At 42.2% G+C, this 19,785-nt stretch overlaps 1 protein-coding gene and 1 long non-coding RNA gene across 4 annotated transcripts in view; one reads left to right on the top strand and one right to left on the bottom strand.

Moving 5' to 3' along the window:
• RNF123 (ring finger protein 123) overlaps positions 1 to 19,785 on the bottom strand; it is a 97,393-nt gene that overhangs the window by 76,493 nt on the left and 1,115 nt on the right. For all 3 annotated transcript variants that reach the window (XM_081185821.1, XM_081185822.1, XM_081185823.1), the window contains exons 2-12: positions 16,144 to 16,261; positions 13,909 to 13,993; positions 12,114 to 12,193; positions 9,952 to 10,049; positions 7,374 to 7,428; positions 6,914 to 6,999; positions 5,547 to 5,633; positions 4,156 to 4,223; positions 3,314 to 3,439; positions 2,189 to 2,303; positions 1,550 to 1,654 (exon numbers count right to left, since the gene is read on the bottom strand). In XM_081185821.1, the coding sequence (XP_081041947.1) occupies positions 1,550 to 1,654; positions 2,189 to 2,303; positions 3,314 to 3,439; positions 4,156 to 4,223; positions 5,547 to 5,633; positions 6,914 to 6,999; positions 7,374 to 7,428; positions 9,952 to 10,049; positions 12,114 to 12,193; positions 13,909 to 13,993; positions 16,144 to 16,225 (987 nt within the window). In that variant the 5' untranslated portion in view covers positions 16,226 to 16,261. The remainder of the gene's footprint in view (positions 1 to 1,549; positions 1,655 to 2,188; positions 2,304 to 3,313; positions 3,440 to 4,155; positions 4,224 to 5,546; positions 5,634 to 6,913; positions 7,000 to 7,373; positions 7,429 to 9,951; positions 10,050 to 12,113; positions 12,194 to 13,908; positions 13,994 to 16,143; positions 16,262 to 19,785) is intronic.
• Positions 13,377 to 16,207, top strand: LOC308582622. The gene is made up of 3 exons (XR_014005774.1): positions 13,377 to 13,547; positions 13,890 to 14,036; positions 16,122 to 16,207. It is a non-coding gene; the product is annotated as an uncharacterized lncRNA (long non-coding RNA).

Below are 19,785 nucleotides of genomic sequence, written 5' to 3'. Positions count from 1 at the left end.
ACCTTCTCATTGGTTTCCAAGAGCCACTCCCCCCCCCTCATAATGTTGCTATTTCTTTATTATTTATAAACTATGTTTCCATTTTTTAAAAAAATACAGTAAAGTAGTTCACAGCATACAAAATTACAGTAACAGCAATAAAAACATCAATAAATAATGGTTGGTAAAAAGAAATTCACAGTGCAAAGCTCTCTCTGAATGACACCATTTTTAGACTTCTAAAAGAAGGTAGGAATGATGCCTGCCAAAGCTCAAATGGCAGGGAGTTCCACAGGGCACAGCCTTCCACACTAGAGGCTCAGTTCATAGTAAAGGCTGGCTGAACCTCGTGGTTGTGGGGAACCACAATAAGTGCCCCATCAGAGGATCTCAGTGGCCAAGGTGGAGCGTAAGGGATCAGATAGTCCTTAAGGTATTTTGGGCCCAAATTATTTAGTGTTTTGTGAATTGACAGAAGAACCTTGAACTCTGCCCAGCAGCAAACTGGCAAAAGATGTTAATGATAATGATAATATAATAATAAATAATAAATGAAGTAGTAGTAGTAGTTGTTTATTATTTATACCGCACCCATCTGGCTGGGATCCTTTGCTTGCTGGTTAATCTAGTCAAAAGGAGTGAAGTGCACAGATGCACAGGACAGACTGCGTCACTCGCTGTATGTGAGCACTGGAGTTGGAAATGCTGGTGCTCGGTGGCAGTGCACATGCTTTGCATGCAAAAGATGCCACATTCAATCCCTGGTGTCTCTAGGCAGAGATGGCACAGATTTCTGTCTTTAACGGCTGAGCAATGCTGCCCGTCAGTGGGGAGCCTTTTTCATCCCGAGGGTCACATTCCACCTTGGCCAATGCTTTGTGGGCTACATACCAGCAGTGAGCACAGCCAAAGCAAGAATGGGTGTGGTCCAAGAGGATGCAGCTACTCAAATCTATTATATGCTCCCCTACATATGTGTCTATACCTTCTCAACAGAAAACTATTTCTCCCCCAGCAATTAGGCCTGACCAAAGCTTTTTTGAAACCTAATTGCTAGATAGGGATGCTAGTGATCTTTGTAGAGATGGCCGCTTGAGAGAGGATGGTTAACTCCTCCTTCCCTGGCTGCACTCTCCCCCACAGCAATCAGGCTTCAAAAGAGCCTATTTGTGCCAATGGAAGACTGCTTTCAAACTTAATTTCAGGATGGGGTGTGTATTTTTGGTGGGGAGGGGATAGCAATGCATGGGGATTCTTCTGAAAATGCCCCCCAACATCACAATTAGACTTTTGTCTCCTATTGCCATCAACAGGAGACTTTTTTCAAGCCTAAAACTTGCAGAAGGATGGGGTTCAGGGAATGGGATGGCATCATGGACCACTGGTTGTCCATTCCTGATGTAAATAACTGATCTAAACATTCCAATGGTGTGACCCTCTATTAAGTCCGAGAATTTGTTGTTAAAAACTGAATTCACCGATGAGGAGGAGAAGTTCACTCTCATCCGTAACTTTGTAAACAGTGGTGGAGGATCCTGAAATACATGAAGTAACATTGGAGGAAACTCACCATAAGGGGAGCAAAACTGTTAAAAATGTGTGCAAGGGTGATTAAAACAGTCGGTTCCCCCTGGAGTTGCCACGTGGAAGCCTCTCTTTCCACCAGCTTCCCTTCCTGAAATACATAACTCAGGGTTACACATTTTTAACAGATCCTAATTCTACAAGAGTGTTTCTTAAGCTTGAGGAAGCCCCTAGGATTCTGAGATACACCTTGGATTTGCAGAGATTGCACTAACACCATCCTAAGCCACATTTGGCATCAGTTAGGCCAGAGGTTTTCAACCTTTTTGAGTCCATGGCTACCTTGACCAACTACATTCTTCCTGTGGCACCCCTGTGGGGGTTTTACCTGGCACCATCTTCTTCCTTTTTCTTTTAGTACCAGGGAAACCTTATTATCTGCCCAGCACAGACTAATTAGATTTACATTGTGCTCAAATTTTATCACTGCTTTGGTTTTGGTGTATTTTTATTTTCTTCTTCTTTGTAAGTCAGTTGAAGAGCTTTGGCTAAACAGCAGGTAATAAAAGCCCTCAACAAAATTTGAAAAATGAAATGAAATGCCCCTAACCTAATCAATCCAATGTGCAAACAGTTTTTGGCAAGGCAAGTCTGAGTAAACATAACATTGAAAAGATTATCTCACCGTAACATCTATTCCAGTATGAATAACATTTTTCAGGTACCCCAACAGTTTCTGTGCTTTCGCAAGATCTGCAGCTGGTTTGTCCTGTAAGGGCCGATATCCCTCCACTGGATATGTATGAAATTATTAAGGATAAAACCCCCCACAGAAGGCAATCTACCCCTCCTTCAAGGAATGATCCTAAGTCCCTAGGCTTTCCTCTGCTGCCAATCCTTGCTTTCATCCACCACACCAAGCTTCTAGAATGATTGCCACATTTATTGGTATTTCATATGCCTCCAGGTCTTGTCCCACCCTTGCAAAACAATCTGTACCAAGCACAGCATGTATTGTAAAGGAATTCAAGGGTGATTGCTGCTTTCTCATTCAGGATGTCTTTCTTATTCACACTGACCAATAATCACCTTAATGATCATTCAAGAAGGTAGTATCTGCTGCTGGAGATCCAAACTGCCTCCTGAGAGTACAGTGGTGCCTCGCAAGACGAAACTAATCCGTTCCGCGAGTCTCTTCGTCGTGCGGTTTTTTCGTCTTGCGAAGCACGGCTATTAGCGGCTTAGCGGCTATTAACGGCTTAGCAGCTTTAAGAAAAAGGAAACAAACTCACAAGAACTCGCCCATAGGGAAATTCATCTTGCGGAACGACTCAAAAAACGGAAAACTCTTTCGTCTTGCGCGTTTTTCGTCTTGCGCGTTTTTCGTCTTGCGAGGTACCACTGTATAACATTTCTGACATATTGACAAGAATGAGATTCAAACTTTTATTCAGGATGGCAAGAAGAGCTTCAGCTACAGAGCTAGAGGCCCCCTGTCCAAATCTTAGAATAACTACAAACTGGCCTCAGACAAAGCCACTCTCAGACTGTAATAAGGATAAAAAAAAATAGTAGAATAGTAGGAATCTGCCTTATGGAGGCATTGTTAGGCTTACTGAGATAAAGTATGTCAAGCATGTAGTATTTATATAGCACTTCTCCTAACTATTATTATGTTACTGAGAACCAGTGGATGGCTGGCAAGGTTTAGCATAGTTGTGGCCTGAGAAGAGAATGATACTTTTTAGATGCCAACATTGCTCGGGGAAAATATTTCTACGGTTTGGCTAAAACTATTGTCAAAGGATATCGGAGAGGCCGGCTACCAAAGTTAAAAGCAACGGATTCCTTGAATGATAGGCTGATAGCAGGGAAATAGGCCATGCCAGAGCCTCGTGAGATGTTATCAAAAGCAGTCCCCAGAGACACGCCATTCCTGAAAAAGAAAAGAAAGAGGGGAAGGAGACAAATCCCTAAAGTTTTGACACACCTTGCCAAGAATTCTATACACAAAAGACTTATTTATCTGACATTACATAAAGGGAGAAACAGTCACAGCTTAGCGGCTTGTCTTCTGTATTATGACAAGTCAATATAAATAAAAGCAGATTCTGAATCCCAAGTGCAAAATTCTCCCATTGCTTTGCCTGAGGATCTTAGGAAATAACTTCTTGCAGAGACACTTAGAAAAATATGAATTGTTGTTGCTGGAGCCCTGTTCAAGGTCCTGTTCAGCTTAAGAATTCCATGCAGTGACTCAAAGTGCTCTACAGAGCTTTCTGTGTTGTACAGCTCCACACAGTCATGTTAAAAACAACCACTCATGTTGATTACAGCTTGTGTAGATCTAGTTTTATTTCTCTATTCATCTTTCTTGCACCCATAATAACATTGTACCAAGAATCATTCCCTATCAGCATCTAAACTCCTGTTCAGAAGTGATGCACTCCAACTTTATGAAACAATTTAGATGCTGTAAGGCAAAGGACCTTCCTTGTTGAATGCAATTTTAGTAGAGGATTATTGAGAATGAAGTAACTATTTACCCTTTAGTGGAGCTTGGTTTAAGCTCTCAATGAATATACTTAGAAGGTGAGAGGACAGAATTTAGCAGACTAGCAACATCTAGGATAGTTCTATAAGGGTGCTTACAGGCAGAAAGAAATGCTTCCCTCATCCAGGTCTATCAAGCAGCTGACAATATCTCCTGCTGCCCAAGACTGCAGAAAAAAGAAAAGGTAATTAGATGGGACTTGGGGTATGTAACCAATGTTGCTAGGATACTGTAAAAACATATAGAGATTGCTTCCAATTCAGTCAAGAAAAGCTGTACAGGTCAAGAGTTCTGCTGCCATACTGATTCATTGTTTTTACTTTCTACCCCCTTCTGTTGCATATTGCAGCATGCAGAATTCTAGTTCTATATTACAGCAGGCAAGGGATATGAGATGTGCCATGTGTTTGCAAGCACCCACTCAGTAGGATGACCACTTTCTATATCACGGATGGGATCTTTTTGGTACCGCAGGCCAGATACCCATGAGCCAACTCTGACAGGTAGGTGAGTGGGACAAACCACCTCCCAAATCATATGGCATCATGTGACATCACATGATTGACAGGAGGGTTCTCCAACCTACATCTCAAAAAGTCTGCAGGCTTGGGGATTCACAGCACAAGACATGGTGCCAGCACTGTGCTTGGCACTTTGGAAAGCTCCAAGCACACGGCTAGCAAAGTGCTGCTTTCTCCTCTCTCCTCCTCATTGGAGGCAGGGAAGAAAGAACCCTGTATCATACAGGCATCACAGCACAAGAGAGAAATCTCTATCAGAGCCAATGTCTGCATAAAGCAGTCTTCTTCCCAGTTATGGATAAAAAAATGGGGGTGCTATTCAACTAAGTCTTACTCAAAGTACTTTCACTAAAATACATGAACCTAAGTTAGAGCAGAACCATTGACATTAAAGGGCATAACAGAACTAAACATTGAATACCACCTCAAAGACAAGCAAACCCAATTTTCCCGATGCTTCCTTTGGCTGTGTGACCTGTTCCTAGGAGGGACAGATGCACGCAGCCAAACTGAGCAGGGTTTAACCATTGCTCATCAGCTGATGCGTGAGGGGTTTAACCCTGCTAGGAACAGGCACCCACAACAATGCAGTAACCTGCACTGATGTCACTGATTGACAGGTGGACATGATTGGACAGGCCAAACTCGATCTGCTGGTGGGCCAATATGCACAATGGAAGAGAAATTGGTTTTTCACAATAAAATTAAATACAAAACATGAAGCTTAATAACAAATAAATTCTGACTACACCACCCAATAAGAGTCTCCAGTTCTACTGGAGACTATGAAAACCTGGAGAGCTATTGGCAGTCAGTGTTGACATTACCAAAACAGATAAACTAATAATCTGATTCAGTGTAAAACAGATTTCTGTGTTCCTAGTTCTTGAAACAAGTGAAGTGGTTCACAGAGATACACAGACTACATGCTTAGTGCAGCAAGAAAACAATTAGGGGCAGACACTCACTTTACCATAGTTGGTTGTGGTTACATTCCATTTGCGCACTCGATTCCCATCGTAAGCATATGAATCCGGAGTGTCTCCAACTCCTTCCTATGCAACATGAAAACCAAAAGCAAACCTTTACCAAAGATCACAATTAAGATTTTGCATTCCAATAATATGCCTTCTTCAACCACTGTCACTGACATACCAAAAAGGACTGAGAAACTTGTAGGCTGGGAGAAACAGACTTGAGAGAAATAGTCATATGGGTAACATACAAGGTGTGAGCTGACAGTTCGGTGAATGGTCACAGAAACTAGACGGCGAGAATATTCGAACATACAGGCCTTCAAAGTAGGCCCCCTCTGATACAATGCACCATTGACAACGTTCATAGAACTGTTGGAAACTTCTGGGGAAGTCCTCTTTTCATACTGCTTTCAGTTCCCTCGTCACAGCAGCTTGGATGTGTGAAATGTTGGAAAATCTGTGCCCTTTCAGTGCAGATTTCAGTTTTGGAAAAAGAAAGAAATCCGGTGGGGCCAGATTAGGAGAATATAGAAGGTAAGGCAGCTCAGTAACCTCAGCAATGATTCCATGTGGAATATGCAATTCTTCCGCCATCATTCGGATGGAGAAACGCCGATCCCACATCAATAACTCATGAACTGTCAACATTTGCCGCCGCTTTGCTCGCCGATGGTCTGCCAGATTGCGGGTCTTCTTCGATAGTTTGCCGCCCTTCATGGAAATGCTTAAACCACTCATACACTGTCTTTCGAGTTACAGCTTCATCTCTGTACACAATTGTGGGCATTTTGTGGGTTTCTGATGCCAATTTACTCAATTTGAAACAGAATTTCATATTGACTCTCTGCTCCATTTTCAATCACATTGCACTGCTACTAAACGCTACCGCATCAACGTAGGCCTGTCAACAAATGCCGAGACATGTGCGCATATGTTAGCTGAGATACGGACCAACGTCTCCCACGTGGCTCTGTGAATCCGGCAGTTCCTATTATCGTATACAGGAGTGATTCACCCTACTTTCCAGTCACACCTTGTAATATACCAAGCATCCATGCCCATTTCTGGTAAGTATATACACTAGTAATTGGGTCCACTACTATATCCAACTTAAGTAGAACACGAGTTATGAAAAGGAATTACAGGTTCCCTATTCCAAAGAACCAGATTATATAGATATTGTCAAGATTTCAGTTCCCATCAGACCTAGCTAACATGGGATGATGGGAATAGTAGTCTAACAAGGGGCCACAGGTAATTTCTGGGATTTCCAGCCTTGGAACTTCAGGTAAAGAGTGATGTCTAAATGTAAATACAATAAGTAAGAAAATAAATAAATAAATATGCTCTTGCATTACCTCTTGATTGAATCGGCAATTGAGAGTGCACCAACCAATTTGCATAAGGCCTTGGGATGAAATCAGCACCTCATAGATCCATTTTCCTAAAAGAAAATATAGCAGCAAATGTGTCAAATGAAAAATTCTCTGTATAATGCTATTAACATATAAAACTAGAATAGTCTGAAGGTTTGGCAGCCAGAAGAGTTCAAAAGGATGAATTCATTTTTCCAAAACCCCTGATTGATTTGTTTAGTATCACACTACCCTACAACAAAAAGCTGTCTGGGTGGCATGTCCAGTGTCTGACATTTTCTGCAAAAACCTGAAATGAATGCAGCCCCAAAATTAAAGTCAGGAATTTGTTTAAACCTCATTGTTAATAAATTCTCATCTCAAGTTGCTGTTCACTAGCAGCACACATTATGCCACTTGGACCAGTACCATGGGTTAGTGCATATTTTTTTCTAGTCCTTACCTTTATACACACAGGTAGTAGCCCTGATAGAGCCAAAGTTACTATGTCCAATTACCTGAATTGGGAAACAAAGGAGGAAGACAGTCACACACCATGATTGTGTGTTTTCCATTATCAAGGGTTTCATTACATCTTGCAAATGTGTGTGTGTTGGCGGCGGGGTAAGTAAATCAGTTAAAGAAAGTATTAGGTCACTTTCAATTAATCAAATCATAGAACTTCCACAATAGGTTGCTCTCATTTTACACCAGGATTGGGCGCACTCAAAAATCAGGTCTGCCGTTACACCAAACACAGATGTAACAACAAGCATGCCCACATAATTGCTTCCTGATTCCATTTCTCCTAGACAAAACACCCAGTGCCAAAAACAGAAAACTGGCTTTGGAGAAGTCACAACCTGTGCTGACCCCATTACTGGCCCAATGAGCTGCTTGGTCAAGTTGTGGAGGGGATCAGCATGGAATAAAAGCCTGGAGCAGGCCAACTGCAGGAACCAGATGGGCTGCAGGAGAGTGTGTCCAAAGATTTGTCAGAAGCAGCAAGACCAAGAAAGAGAGTGCCAAAAGGAATGATCAAGGAGTGATCACAGATGGGACAACACACTGTTTCAGTACATAATGACTATAAAAACTGACAGCAGTGCCAACAGCACTAAAGGCACTTCCTCTATTGTTAGGCAGCCATAGGCACTCAGCCATAGGATTGGTAGCTAGGTAGTGCATAACAACAGCCACTGGTAAGTTCAGGGCAAAGCTGGTTCTGTCCTTCCTGTCTCAGCTGAGAACTGGAACCCAGTGAGACATGTTGACAAGAAAAACATTCAAAGCAAACCTCCACTAACCCAGTACACAAACATATCAACAGTAGAACATAGACAAGTAGAAAGTAATTCTCTAGTGGGGGTTGAGGCAGAGGGGGAGAAGGAAGACAGCAATTATCAGAAACAAACCTTTAAAGACCAATAGAGGACAACAAAGAATATGTAGGCAGTGTTTAAAACAGAACACTTAAGCTGAGTGTTAACAGGTGGGCAGCAAGATACATAGAGGCATAATAAAAGAGTGAGTTGTGCAATGCAAACTACAGAGAAGTAAGAAATTTCAGACTTAAAAGCATAGGTGGGCTTATCAGAACATTTTATTTATTTGTTTATAACATGTACATCCCAACCTTCACTGCATGCTATAAGGGCTGCTTATAACAGATCAAGTTATATAAAACTATCCCAAAACACGTACATTGCTGTATCATGCCTCATTTAAAATTCAGTATACAAGTCACTTTATCTGACAGCAGTGTAAAACATACAGATTTGTGCTGTGCCTTATAGGATTGACAAAAGAGAAACATATTTACCCAACATCAAAAACCTGATTTGATGCCTACCTGATTCCAGAGGGGAGAAAGTTCCTCCACCAGGATGCCACCAGGGAGAAGGTCCTATTCTGAGTCCTGGGCAACTAGAGTTCAGTTGGTGATAGCACACAACTAACAATGTGTCTCCAGCACATCTCAACTCACAGGCAGAACAGTACATGGACAGGTGCTGTTTCAGATAGCTGAGTTCCTAGCTGTTCAGGGCTTTATATATCAGTCAACATCTAGAATTGGGCTCAGTGACACATAGATAGCCAGTGCAAACGCTTCAAATTTGGTGCTATATGATCACAGGCAGTATAGCTCTTCAAAATGTCCACAGCCTCATTCTGCATTACAACTGTGCTCATAGAACTGTGTCCTACACAGAGCAGCTAGAGAACCAGATGGAGCAGAAATAAGGCACTCCGCACCACTGTGGCCACCTGGGTATCAAGAAGTACCCCTAGACTACATATTTGATCCTTAAAGGAGAATGCAACTCCATCCAAAAAAGTTGTGTACCTAATTCCTGAATCTGGGAACCACCAGCAGCTCTCCCAAGAACCAAGGAACCATCTGAACTCAAAACTTAAGAAGAACCATGCTATAACAGCAACCAAAGGGAAAGGTTATAATGAAGACCTGACAAGTGTTATCAAAAGGGAGAGACCCTATCAGCAACTCTAGCATAAAACACATTTTCTATTAACATCAAACCAATGGCGGCATGATAGTGGCTCTATGTTGACCACAGTTAATAAATAGGAAATATTTTCTTAAACATGCAGTCTCTCCACATATCACCTTCACTCCCTAGACAAAATTTTCCCATTAACCTCAGTTAAATAGTTTGTCAGCAACATTAGCAATTAATGTTTGCCTTAAATTAGAATCTCAAACTGCAGTCTCAGATTATAGTTAAATGGTAGCCTTAGTTAACCTTCATCACAGTTGAGATAACTGCTGACAAGCTGCTTAATGGTGAGGAAGGGGATTCGCTCCAGAAAGAGGAGTGGCAGGAGATAGGAAATGCGCACTCAGCTTATTAGCCAATATTAGCAGGGAACCAGTGTTACCTAAGCCCAAAAGCAAAAGGAGAGTGAGGACATACAGAGACCAAAAAATGAAGTGAGAAAACACCAGCACAGACTTTAAAGAGCGACCGAGAGTCCCCAGTGACAAGTCAGCCCATTCACAGCGTTTACCTCACACTCACCCCAAGTAGGTCATCATCCACCAGCAGGAGCCCTTCAAAACCACTGGTATGATCCAACACCACAGTAGAAGGGCCAAGCCTGCCCTCTACCCCCTGATCTGAAATGAAAGTTGAAGGAATGACAGTGAGAAATGTTTGCGAAGCAACAACATAAGAGATACAGTAATTGAGACAAGGCAACTCTATGTTCAGTTTTATGGCAAAAGAAAGAGGCACAAGCATCAGTTAGGATATTATATGGTTATTTTTCTTCTCCTGAACACAGAGGACGTTCCTCAAAGATAGAGACATTTCATACATCCAAGCACAGTTCTCCATAGAATCCCATGTGTGGAGGGTAGGTGACATGTGTCTTTCGACAATGACACACATTAAATAGAAAAAATACTGAATACAGTATTTTTCGCCCTATAGGACGCACTTTTTCCCCTCCAAAAATGAAGGGGAAATCTGGGTGCGTCCTATGGGGCGAATGCAGGCTTTTGCTGAAGCTTGGAGAGCGAGAGGGGTCGGTGTGCACCGACCCCTCTCGCTCTCCAGGCTTCAGGAACACATCCGCAGCCTAGGCAGCCCTACGGGAACTCCGGCAAGGCTCCCCACGCTGCGGATAGCAGCCTGCTGCAGGCCGGGCAGGGCGCCCTGAAGCAGAGCGCCCCCCTCACCAGGCAGACATCCGTAGAGTGGGGAGCCTTGCCTGAGTTCCCGGCAAGGCTCCCCACGCTGCGGATAGCAGCCTGCCGCCCGGCGGGCAGGGCACCCTGAAGCAGAGCGCCCCCCTCGCCAGGCAGACATCTGCAGCGTGGGGATAGCAGCCTGCTGCCCGGCGGGTGGGGCGGCCTGAAGCAGAGCGCCCCCCTCGCCAGGCAGACATCCGCAGAGTGGGGAACCTTGCTGGAGTTCCCGGCAAGGCTCCCCACGCTGCGGATAGCAGCCTGCCGCCTGGCGGGCGGGGCGCCCTGAAGCAGAGCGCCCCCCTCGCCAGGCAGACATCCGCAGCGTGGGGAGCCTTGCCGGAGTTCCCGGCAAGGCTCCCCACGCTGCAGATAGCAGTCTGTTGCCCGGCGCGAGGGGCGGCCTGAAGCAGAGCGCCCCCCTCACCAGGCAGACATCCGCAGCGTGGGGAGCCTTGCCGGAGTTCCCAGCAAGGCTCCCCACGCTGCAGATAGCAGCCTGCCGGCCCCGAGGGGGGGCGCCCTGATGCAGAGCGCCCCTCGCTGGGGCAGACATCGGCCAGCCCCACAAGCTCGGGGGACAGCAGCCATCCCGCTGTTCCTCGACCTGGTTCTGTTTCCCCGACCTGCTTTTGGGGGGGAAATAAAGGGAAATTTTTTTCCCTTTATTTCCCCCCAAAAAAACTAGGTGCGTCCTATGGGACGGAGCGTCCTATGGGGCGAAAAATACGGTATGTGTTATCGTTGTAAGACCCATGTCACCTACCCTCCACACATGGGACTCTATGGAGAACTGTGCTTGGATGAATCAAACTGTTTCAATGAATACTGCTCTGAACATCAAACAGGCTGATATACTGCAAACCTTCTGTGTAGTTGGCCATTTCTTTTCCCAAAATAGATATTATGTTTATCTGATAAAACTTAATAAAAATACATTTTTAAAGAAAGAAAGACCACCAGGAAGGGAACTAGGTTTAGGTGGAAAGTCCCCATAATATGCTATTCTGCTTTCTCTTAAGGCAATTGCAAAATGAGCAGACACCAGAGGCACCAGCTTCTGAAAAAGACTGAGGGGCCCCGGTGCAATGTCATGACATCACACATGCAAGGTCACAAGGAGCCAGGGAATGGAGCCAAACATGGTGGCAGCACAGCCTCTGTCCTCCCCTTCCCTCTGCCATGCAAGGTAAAGATGGGGGAAGCCGCTCCCAGCTAGTGGCGGTAGCAGCAGCAGCAACCAATGACCACTGAGCTATGCCACGCTTGGCTCCAGTATAGGCTGCTTCCCCCGTCCCTTCCCCATACGGCAGGAGGAGGAGGAGGAGCCACAGGCCACTGAAGCTGCACTGCGCCTGGCTCTGTATTCGCCCTCCTCCTCCTGCTGAACATTGGGGGCCCGGCCCCCTCAAAAAACAAACAAACAATGGGGGCACAAAGTCCCTCGGCCCCTTGGAGCTGGCACTTATGGCAGACGTTGTATATATTTACCTTGACCATCTTCTGAGACAGCATCTTCTGCCAGCAATCGTTCTACGTGTTCTTGTAGGTTTTGAAAGGAGAGGTGCTTTCTAGGAATAAAGTGAAGTATCCTTCAACAGTTTTTATATAATTCCCCATGGAGAGACTCACATGAATTGTTAACCAGAGTTTCTTCACTACTTCAGCACGATCCTCCATAAACTATTGATTTAATAAAGCTACATGGTATGTTTAATAGATTAAATAGCCCAGGGACACAACTACTTGAAAGGACCAGAAACTAAAATCTTAAGACAAATAAAAATAGCTTCTATAGAGAAAATGACGTCATGGATTCTAAGAGACACACTCTGGCGCTCACCAACATGAACAAATTAATTATTTTGCAACTCTTTCCTTCTAGTGTGAATTTTGAACACAACGCTATAGAGTATTCAAATCCCAACTGCCAAGATTCTTTATGGCTTCCTATTGGACTGCTGTAGTGAAGCAGACATGCACAATTTGTGACTAAGATGAATAAAACCCACCACCCAGGTCCTGTGTCCTTTCAGCTTCATAACACTGCTATGTTTTTACAGTTCCAGGCAGACAGAAAAAAGAGAGCTGCTGTTGGCTGCCACACGTGGCTGGTGGGCTGTATTAGGTTGGTGGATCACAATGCGTTGAGGCCTATGCAGCAGAACCCCTAAATCCAACAGGAGCTATGAATTAATCTAAGCTCCTTTTTCAGCTTTTAAAGAATAGACCAAAGGAACTTAATGCTGAAAGTTTTGACACCAACCCCCCCCCCAAAAAAAAAACCATGGTAGAATGATGAATTGGAGCATTCCAACAGTACACTGGGAAAGCTGTGGCAAACAACAAGAAACAACTCTATTCCTCCTCCTCCTCCTGGTAACTGCTACTCACCAGAAGGAAAAAGGGATGAAGGTTATTTTTAGTAGCACTGGCAACTCAGTTGTGAGTTCAGAAGCTAAGTATATAGTGGGCGGAATTTGACCCCAGCAGATCTTTAAATACAAACATACAACAGACGTTCTTCCAGAGCAACATTCACATGAGAGGTCTCAATACGAGGATTCCAATGTGTACAAGAAAATGCAATTAGAGGACTTTGCTAAAGGCCTTGTTTTGTGATTTCCTAGTCGACTCAGAAGGATTATACATAACTGGCAAGGAACGAGTGTAAAGCAATTTTAAAAATCACAATCACACAAAAGAAATGAAAAAATAATCAAAGAAAGCTAACATCGTCATTTCACATGAGAAGTACTTGAAACTAGCTTTGATAATATAAACATAACATATTGAGACACATTCATTTAAATTAACAGTGGACATGTATCAATCATTTTTAAGTGTTTAATAATCTAACAGTGTAATCCTAACCATGCCTACTCAGAAGCAAGTCAAATTGAATTCAATAAGACTTACTCCCAGGTAAGTGAAGTTACAACTACAGCCTTAAATATTTCTTAAATAGTATACAGATGTTTAAAGGCATTCAGCTTTCATCATTATTTGCCATTTGTAAGTGTCATTTAGCCAGATTTACAGAAATTATAATTTAGATCAGTAATTGCCACACCCTTGGCCTCTCATACACACCTTCAAAACTAAGGCATGCAAGTTCTACTGTCTGAAAAGTCCCATCAGCATTATACCACATAAACACTTCAGCAGTAAAATGAAACTTTTGTCTCATCTAGGGTCAGCATTCAGCTGTGATCCTAAGCAGTACCATTAAAGTAACACCACAATACAAGTTTGCTTGCTCTTCAGTGAATCAGAAGTCCAGTACCTATATGCAGCAGTAGGCTGAGTTCCATCAGCAATGGGAAAGATGCGATGCAGATAATCATTCAGGAGTTTGCTGTTCACTATCCCTATGAGAATGAGTAAAAAGCCAAGTCAGCAAGGAACAACCAGGTATTACCTCCAATATACCAATTTTACTTCTACAAGTGAGGCAAGATGAAATTAGGCAGCCCTGTTTCATTTATTTATTTCATTTACAGCCTGTCTTTCTTCCATAGAACTCAAAGCAGGTTGCAAGAGGTTCCCAGGAGGCCGCCCATCCAGACACACTCAGAGCTAGCTTCCGTAAGGCGGCTAAATCATATGACTTCAGCCCATGCTGTTGTCTAGATAGCTAATACTATATCATAGACTTAAACAGCAGAAATATGGAGATTAATAAATCAGTTTTGATAAGCTCATCTCATAAATCACTTGATATGTTTACTTGAAAGATGACCCCAGTGAATTCAATGGGACTTACTCCCAAGTGTACACAGAATTTCAGCCAATGCCTCTAAGGCTATATCTCTATCAAATGTTTTTCCTTAGAGACCAGCTAAGTTTGTTCTTGGTATAAGCTTTCGTGTGCATGTACACTTTTTGCACACAAAAGCTTATACCAAGAACAAACTTAGTTGGTCTCTAAGATGCTACTGGACATTATATATATATATATATATGTGTGTGTGTATATATATATATATATATATATATATATATATATATATATATTCTGACTGTGTCAGACCAACACGGCTACCTACCTAAATGTTTTTCCATATGTCTTAGTATATACAGCAAACAGAGGATACAGCATGCCTCTCATAAAGAGTGTTGCTTCTAGCTGAGACTCTACTTCCAGGTTTTTCATAGCAAAGTTACTAAATTTATTCCTGAAGGATTCAAATAGTGTGTTAATGTGTCTCTTGCCCCTCATTGTTGCCATGCTGCTATCTGAATGTTTGCACATTCTCTTGAGTTACTTGGCAGGAGGAGCTACAGCATGTTGCTTGAAATGACAGATCAATTTGGCCTGTCCTTGTTATCTCTCCTTGTCCCTCTGCTTCTCTTTGCACAGTCATAATGCAAATGTGCAGAGACCAGCCTACAGACAATGAAGGACAAGCCAAATAAACAATAAACCAAAAGAGCTGCACAGAAGGATTTTGTTATTCCCTAAGTTTCCTTAGCACTTTCTTTAACAGCTACAACTTAGCATTACACATGTGAGTATGGGATTCTTAACAGTCCCTTTAAAAATTACCAGTACCAAGTAGCTGTTCTATTCAAGAGCCTATATCAGTAGGAACCTTGGTCTATGGTAAAATGCACTCACAAATGATTATGCTGATCATTTCTCTATGATAACAATCTTTTCAAACCGGAACACCTGTTAACTGCAAGTGAGGGTTGATTTGCATTAAGTTAAACCTTTTCCCACCAGGTGAATTCTGCAATTACTTTGGGTCTGACAGCCACATTCATCCAAGTGTTGTGATTTATTTATTGCATCCCAGCACTTCAGACCTAATTTCAGTCTGCAAAGGAAATGTCCATTTACAGGTGAGCTTTGTATCCAAATTGCGCCTGCAAATGGGCAACAGGCTGTCAGCATCAATCAGCAACCCCCATTTGCCAACTGACAGGCTCCGGATGGTTCCTTTGCAGCCGCATCATTACCTATTCCAAACCTGACATTGCATATGATGACAGTTGGGGGGTAGGAGAGCATGGTTTCAGGTCCCCCATTCCTGACTTAACCAAAACCATCTTCTCCATCTGTGTGAATTAAAAACTAACAGATAAAATAAGACAGATAAAACACCCTTTATCCCAATTTGAAATTCCATCCATGCTTTCCCCTGCCTCTCATAGGGCAACACTGTTTTACATCAGATGACAAGCAAACCCATTTCAACTAGGCCAACACTTGGCCTTAAACAATGCATCAGATATTTAATAGCATTGTGCCAGGGACAGGTCTGGAGTGCTATGAAAGGTGAAACACCAAATACATGCTAATTCCTTTAAGCAGATTTAGCTTTGCCATTAGCTTGCACAACTGAGCTAAGACCCCCAAAAAATTATCTGCCAATGAAGTGGCAAACTTGAATAGGTGGCAACTTTGTTTGCACAGCTAAGGTGCTGAAAACAGTGAATCTCTCCTAATTACTTGCTGACAAGATTTGTAAAAACAGCCTCCTCTTCCCCCAGTCATCCACAACAGTATTCCTACCTGCAACCTTGGACTTCTCAGGCTCTGTGCTTAATCTATAGTTCTTCCGAGAAAATGTTGTTCCAGAAGCTCTTGATGTCATAATTCAGGTCAACTTGAATGGCCACTAATCTCAAAGCTGAAATAGGGGGGAAATTGACCAATTAGAAATGAAAACACTTGCAACAAAGAAGGATGCAACTATTCACAAAACTGGAAGAAAGTAGCAAGGTAACTATACACATTTTTTTGTATTTGCCCTGCTTCTAAATGTGTACATACTCTGGCACAAAACTCACTGCCTCTAATAATATAGTATAAATTTGTTAAGAAAACAAGTACAAAAACTCCAAGGCATTTCACTGTCTGCAGCATGAATACTGGAGCGCATCTAGGTTAATATGTAGAAAATTTTGCCTCATAAACTTAAAATGATTTCATTTAAGAAAAGCTAGAAAAGAAGATCTGCATTTTTCCTAGTCGTAACAGAAAACTAGCAAAATAAGAGCCAAAAATGTTCACTGAAGACTGACATACATAAAGAGAATGAATAGTTTAATGTATCTAAAGTTATGGTTTTAAAATGAGGGAATGCACAAAGCACAATCCCGGGATAGGGACCCTCCGGGTGGGTCTAATTAGGCCTAGCAGGGGTCCTAATACAGCCTCCTGGACCATTTTCCCCATACCACACATAAGTTGGGAGGCAGGTAAAGATGTGGCTTTTACACTGAAGCAGGTTTCAAAGAGGTTTCAACATAAACCACCTGGAAATGCACTTCAAAAACAATGTCTCTTAGCACTCATCAGTACTTTGAAGTGCGTATCCATGCGGGTTTCTACGGAAAGCGTTTTGAAGCACACTTCAAGGATGTTAACTGTTGTCCCCAAAGTTGAAGTCTTTGCATGGATGTCTGTCTGCTGGTGGTTCTTGGTCTACTGGACAGAAAAGTTTCCCCACCCCTGATATAGTTAAAAAACAAAGAAAGGGAGGGAGGGGGGAAAGCCATCTGAACAGCAATAAATATCTATTGGCAAACACATCCCCGTTTTTTATGTAACAATCCACATGTATAGCACTACAAAAAAAGTTACTGCCTATATATCCAAACAACTCTCAGGAGAGTTATATGACTAGTGTTCTGTTTTACGGGAGACTTGTGCTTGTCAATAATTGTTTCATTACTCTCTAGAGTTCAAAGTAATGGTTGCAACAGCAGCTGTAAGCTTTCTATCTATATAAACAGAGCATGATAGTCAGAACAAGACTCATATCTGTTTGCCTTAAAACAAAAACACAATGTATAAAGATGTTATACAAAGACTATGTAAGAACATGCAGTACAGTAGAATTCCTACAGGTTTTCTGTTAATCAAACATGCATCCAAAAGATAACCTGTTGCCCTCCAGATGCTTTAAATTACAATTCTCATTATCCCTGACCAGGAGTTGGCACTTAACAACATCTGGAAGGCCACAGGCCCTCCATCCATGTTGCTACTGTATTAATTGATATGTTGCTTATATGCCAAAATGCCTTCTAAGTGGCTTATAACCTATCCTTTTCCATGTATATTTTCTATTCCCAAGAAGAACTTCCTTAGTATATAATATGTGGTCAGCTTTTTTTCAGCCTGCAATTTTCAATCTTTTTTTCAGGTTCATTTCATCTACTACAAACTGAAGCAAATATTAAGGAACTTCACTTATTTTATATATCACTAGACACTGTTTTATCCATAAACAAAGACTATATACAACATCCGGTCACTGTCAGTCCCATAATATGCAGCAAGTCTATATCCAGAATACCCAAACACTGGGTCATCATGTCTATCTGTTCTACATCCACGTTAGCAGGAACATGTTCTTCCTTCCGAATAATATGAAAACATCAACTTACAATTCAGGATTACCTTTCACACTTCAACACAAAAAGTAACCTTGGCAACAGCAGCAAATACAGCTGACAGGCTAGATGGCAAGCAAGGAGAGTATAGTAAGACTAGCAGAATTGTTTTCATTTACACTATGAAGCAGTTTAGTTTTACAGTGGACCAATTTTATTAGAATTTGTTTAATCTAGTGAGGAATTATCTCTAAAAATCCAAAAGCGGTAAGTGTACCTGCATTATGAATGAGTTTTTTAAACAATACAAGAACGTCACAGATAAAATGGCAAACAATACTAGGCGACCTTCCCATGCATCTGTTTTTGTTTGTTGCCTCAAAGTCAAAACAAACCAACTTCCGTGTATCTCATTTGCCTGGTCACCTGAAGATAACCTTAGGCAACCAAATAAGTGGTTATTTTCAAGGCTACATTACAGGGTTTTGCAATAATCTTTGATCTTAGAGACCCAGCACTGAAAGTATACACAGATATTTCTTCCACTAGAAATAACAGAAAATGGTAGACCTCTTTATGAAGAATACATCTTTGAAAGCAGAGATGGTCCTAGTTGCCAAGGACCTTCCCAGCACAATCCTACCCAGGCTTATTCAGAAGCAAATCTCAGTTATGATCACCATATCTTTAAAAGCATATGGAGGAGCTGGAAAGGTACAGAAAAAGGCAACCAAAGAAATCAGTGAGTTGGGGCAACTCCCCTACAAGGAAATACTGCAATCAAGATGAAGCATGACAGAGGTATATAAAATTATGCAAGCTGTAGAGAAAGGAAGTAGAGTTAAGTTTCCCCCATCTTTCACAACACCATAACATGGGGTCATCTAATAATGAAAGTGAATAGTGGGTGATTTAGGACAGACAAAAGGAAGCACTTATTCACTCAGCACATGGAATTTACTGCCACAAGATGTGGTGACTATCACCAATTTAAATGGCTTTGAAAGGGAAGCACACAGATCCATGGAGGATAAGGCCATCAGTGGCCATGTTACCTCCAAGATCAAGAAGCTGCATGCTTCTGAATACCAGTTGTTTGGAGAACAACAGCAAAAAGGGGCTGCTACTCTCATGTTCTGTTTGTGGACTTTTCTGAGCATCTGGTTGGCTGCTGTGGAAAACAAGATGCAGGGCCGGATAGGCCTTTAGTCTAATCAAGCACACCTTTTCTTATGTTCACTAAGTTCAGGTGGTCTTACTCCCAAAGAAGCATGCATAGGACTGCAGCTTGAGCCCTTCATGAGTTATATAAAACTGTCATTTGAAGGGTACAATCTGAATAAACAGAAGTTATTGCTTTATATTAATTTTAATCCTACAATTATCTTGATTGCTGGAATATTTTGACTATCAGATTAACCATGTGACAATATGACAACCATTTATTTGCAAAAGGACTACACCGTAAATGGGGCAAAGGAAACTATGCAGATGTCAGCTTTGCTTCTAAGCAACAAATGTAGCTGAAAATCCATATGCCAATCCACTCCATATTACATTTAGAGTTTAGCACAAGGATCTGAAACAGTGCTAGTTTCTCTGCAGAACACAATGCTGCAATAACTCTGGTCTTCAAGAGTTGTGAAAGCCTTGGAGCTATTTCTACACTGCATGGTAATTATTACTCCTAGTTTTCCACTGGTGGAGGTAATTTTTAAACCACCATGCACTGCAACATCTGGATCACTGTCTGACACCGCTGCAGCAGCTTCTACTGTTGCATATTCAAAGGTTTATTAAGAAAAGTATTTAA

Source organism: Podarcis bocagei, assembly GCF_964188305.1.
Source record: "Podarcis bocagei genome assembly, chromosome: 2".
NCBI classification, from domain to species: Eukaryota; Metazoa; Chordata; class Lepidosauria; order Squamata; family Lacertidae; genus Podarcis; species Podarcis bocagei.
This window is presented reverse-complemented; position numbering and strand designations above follow the sequence as displayed.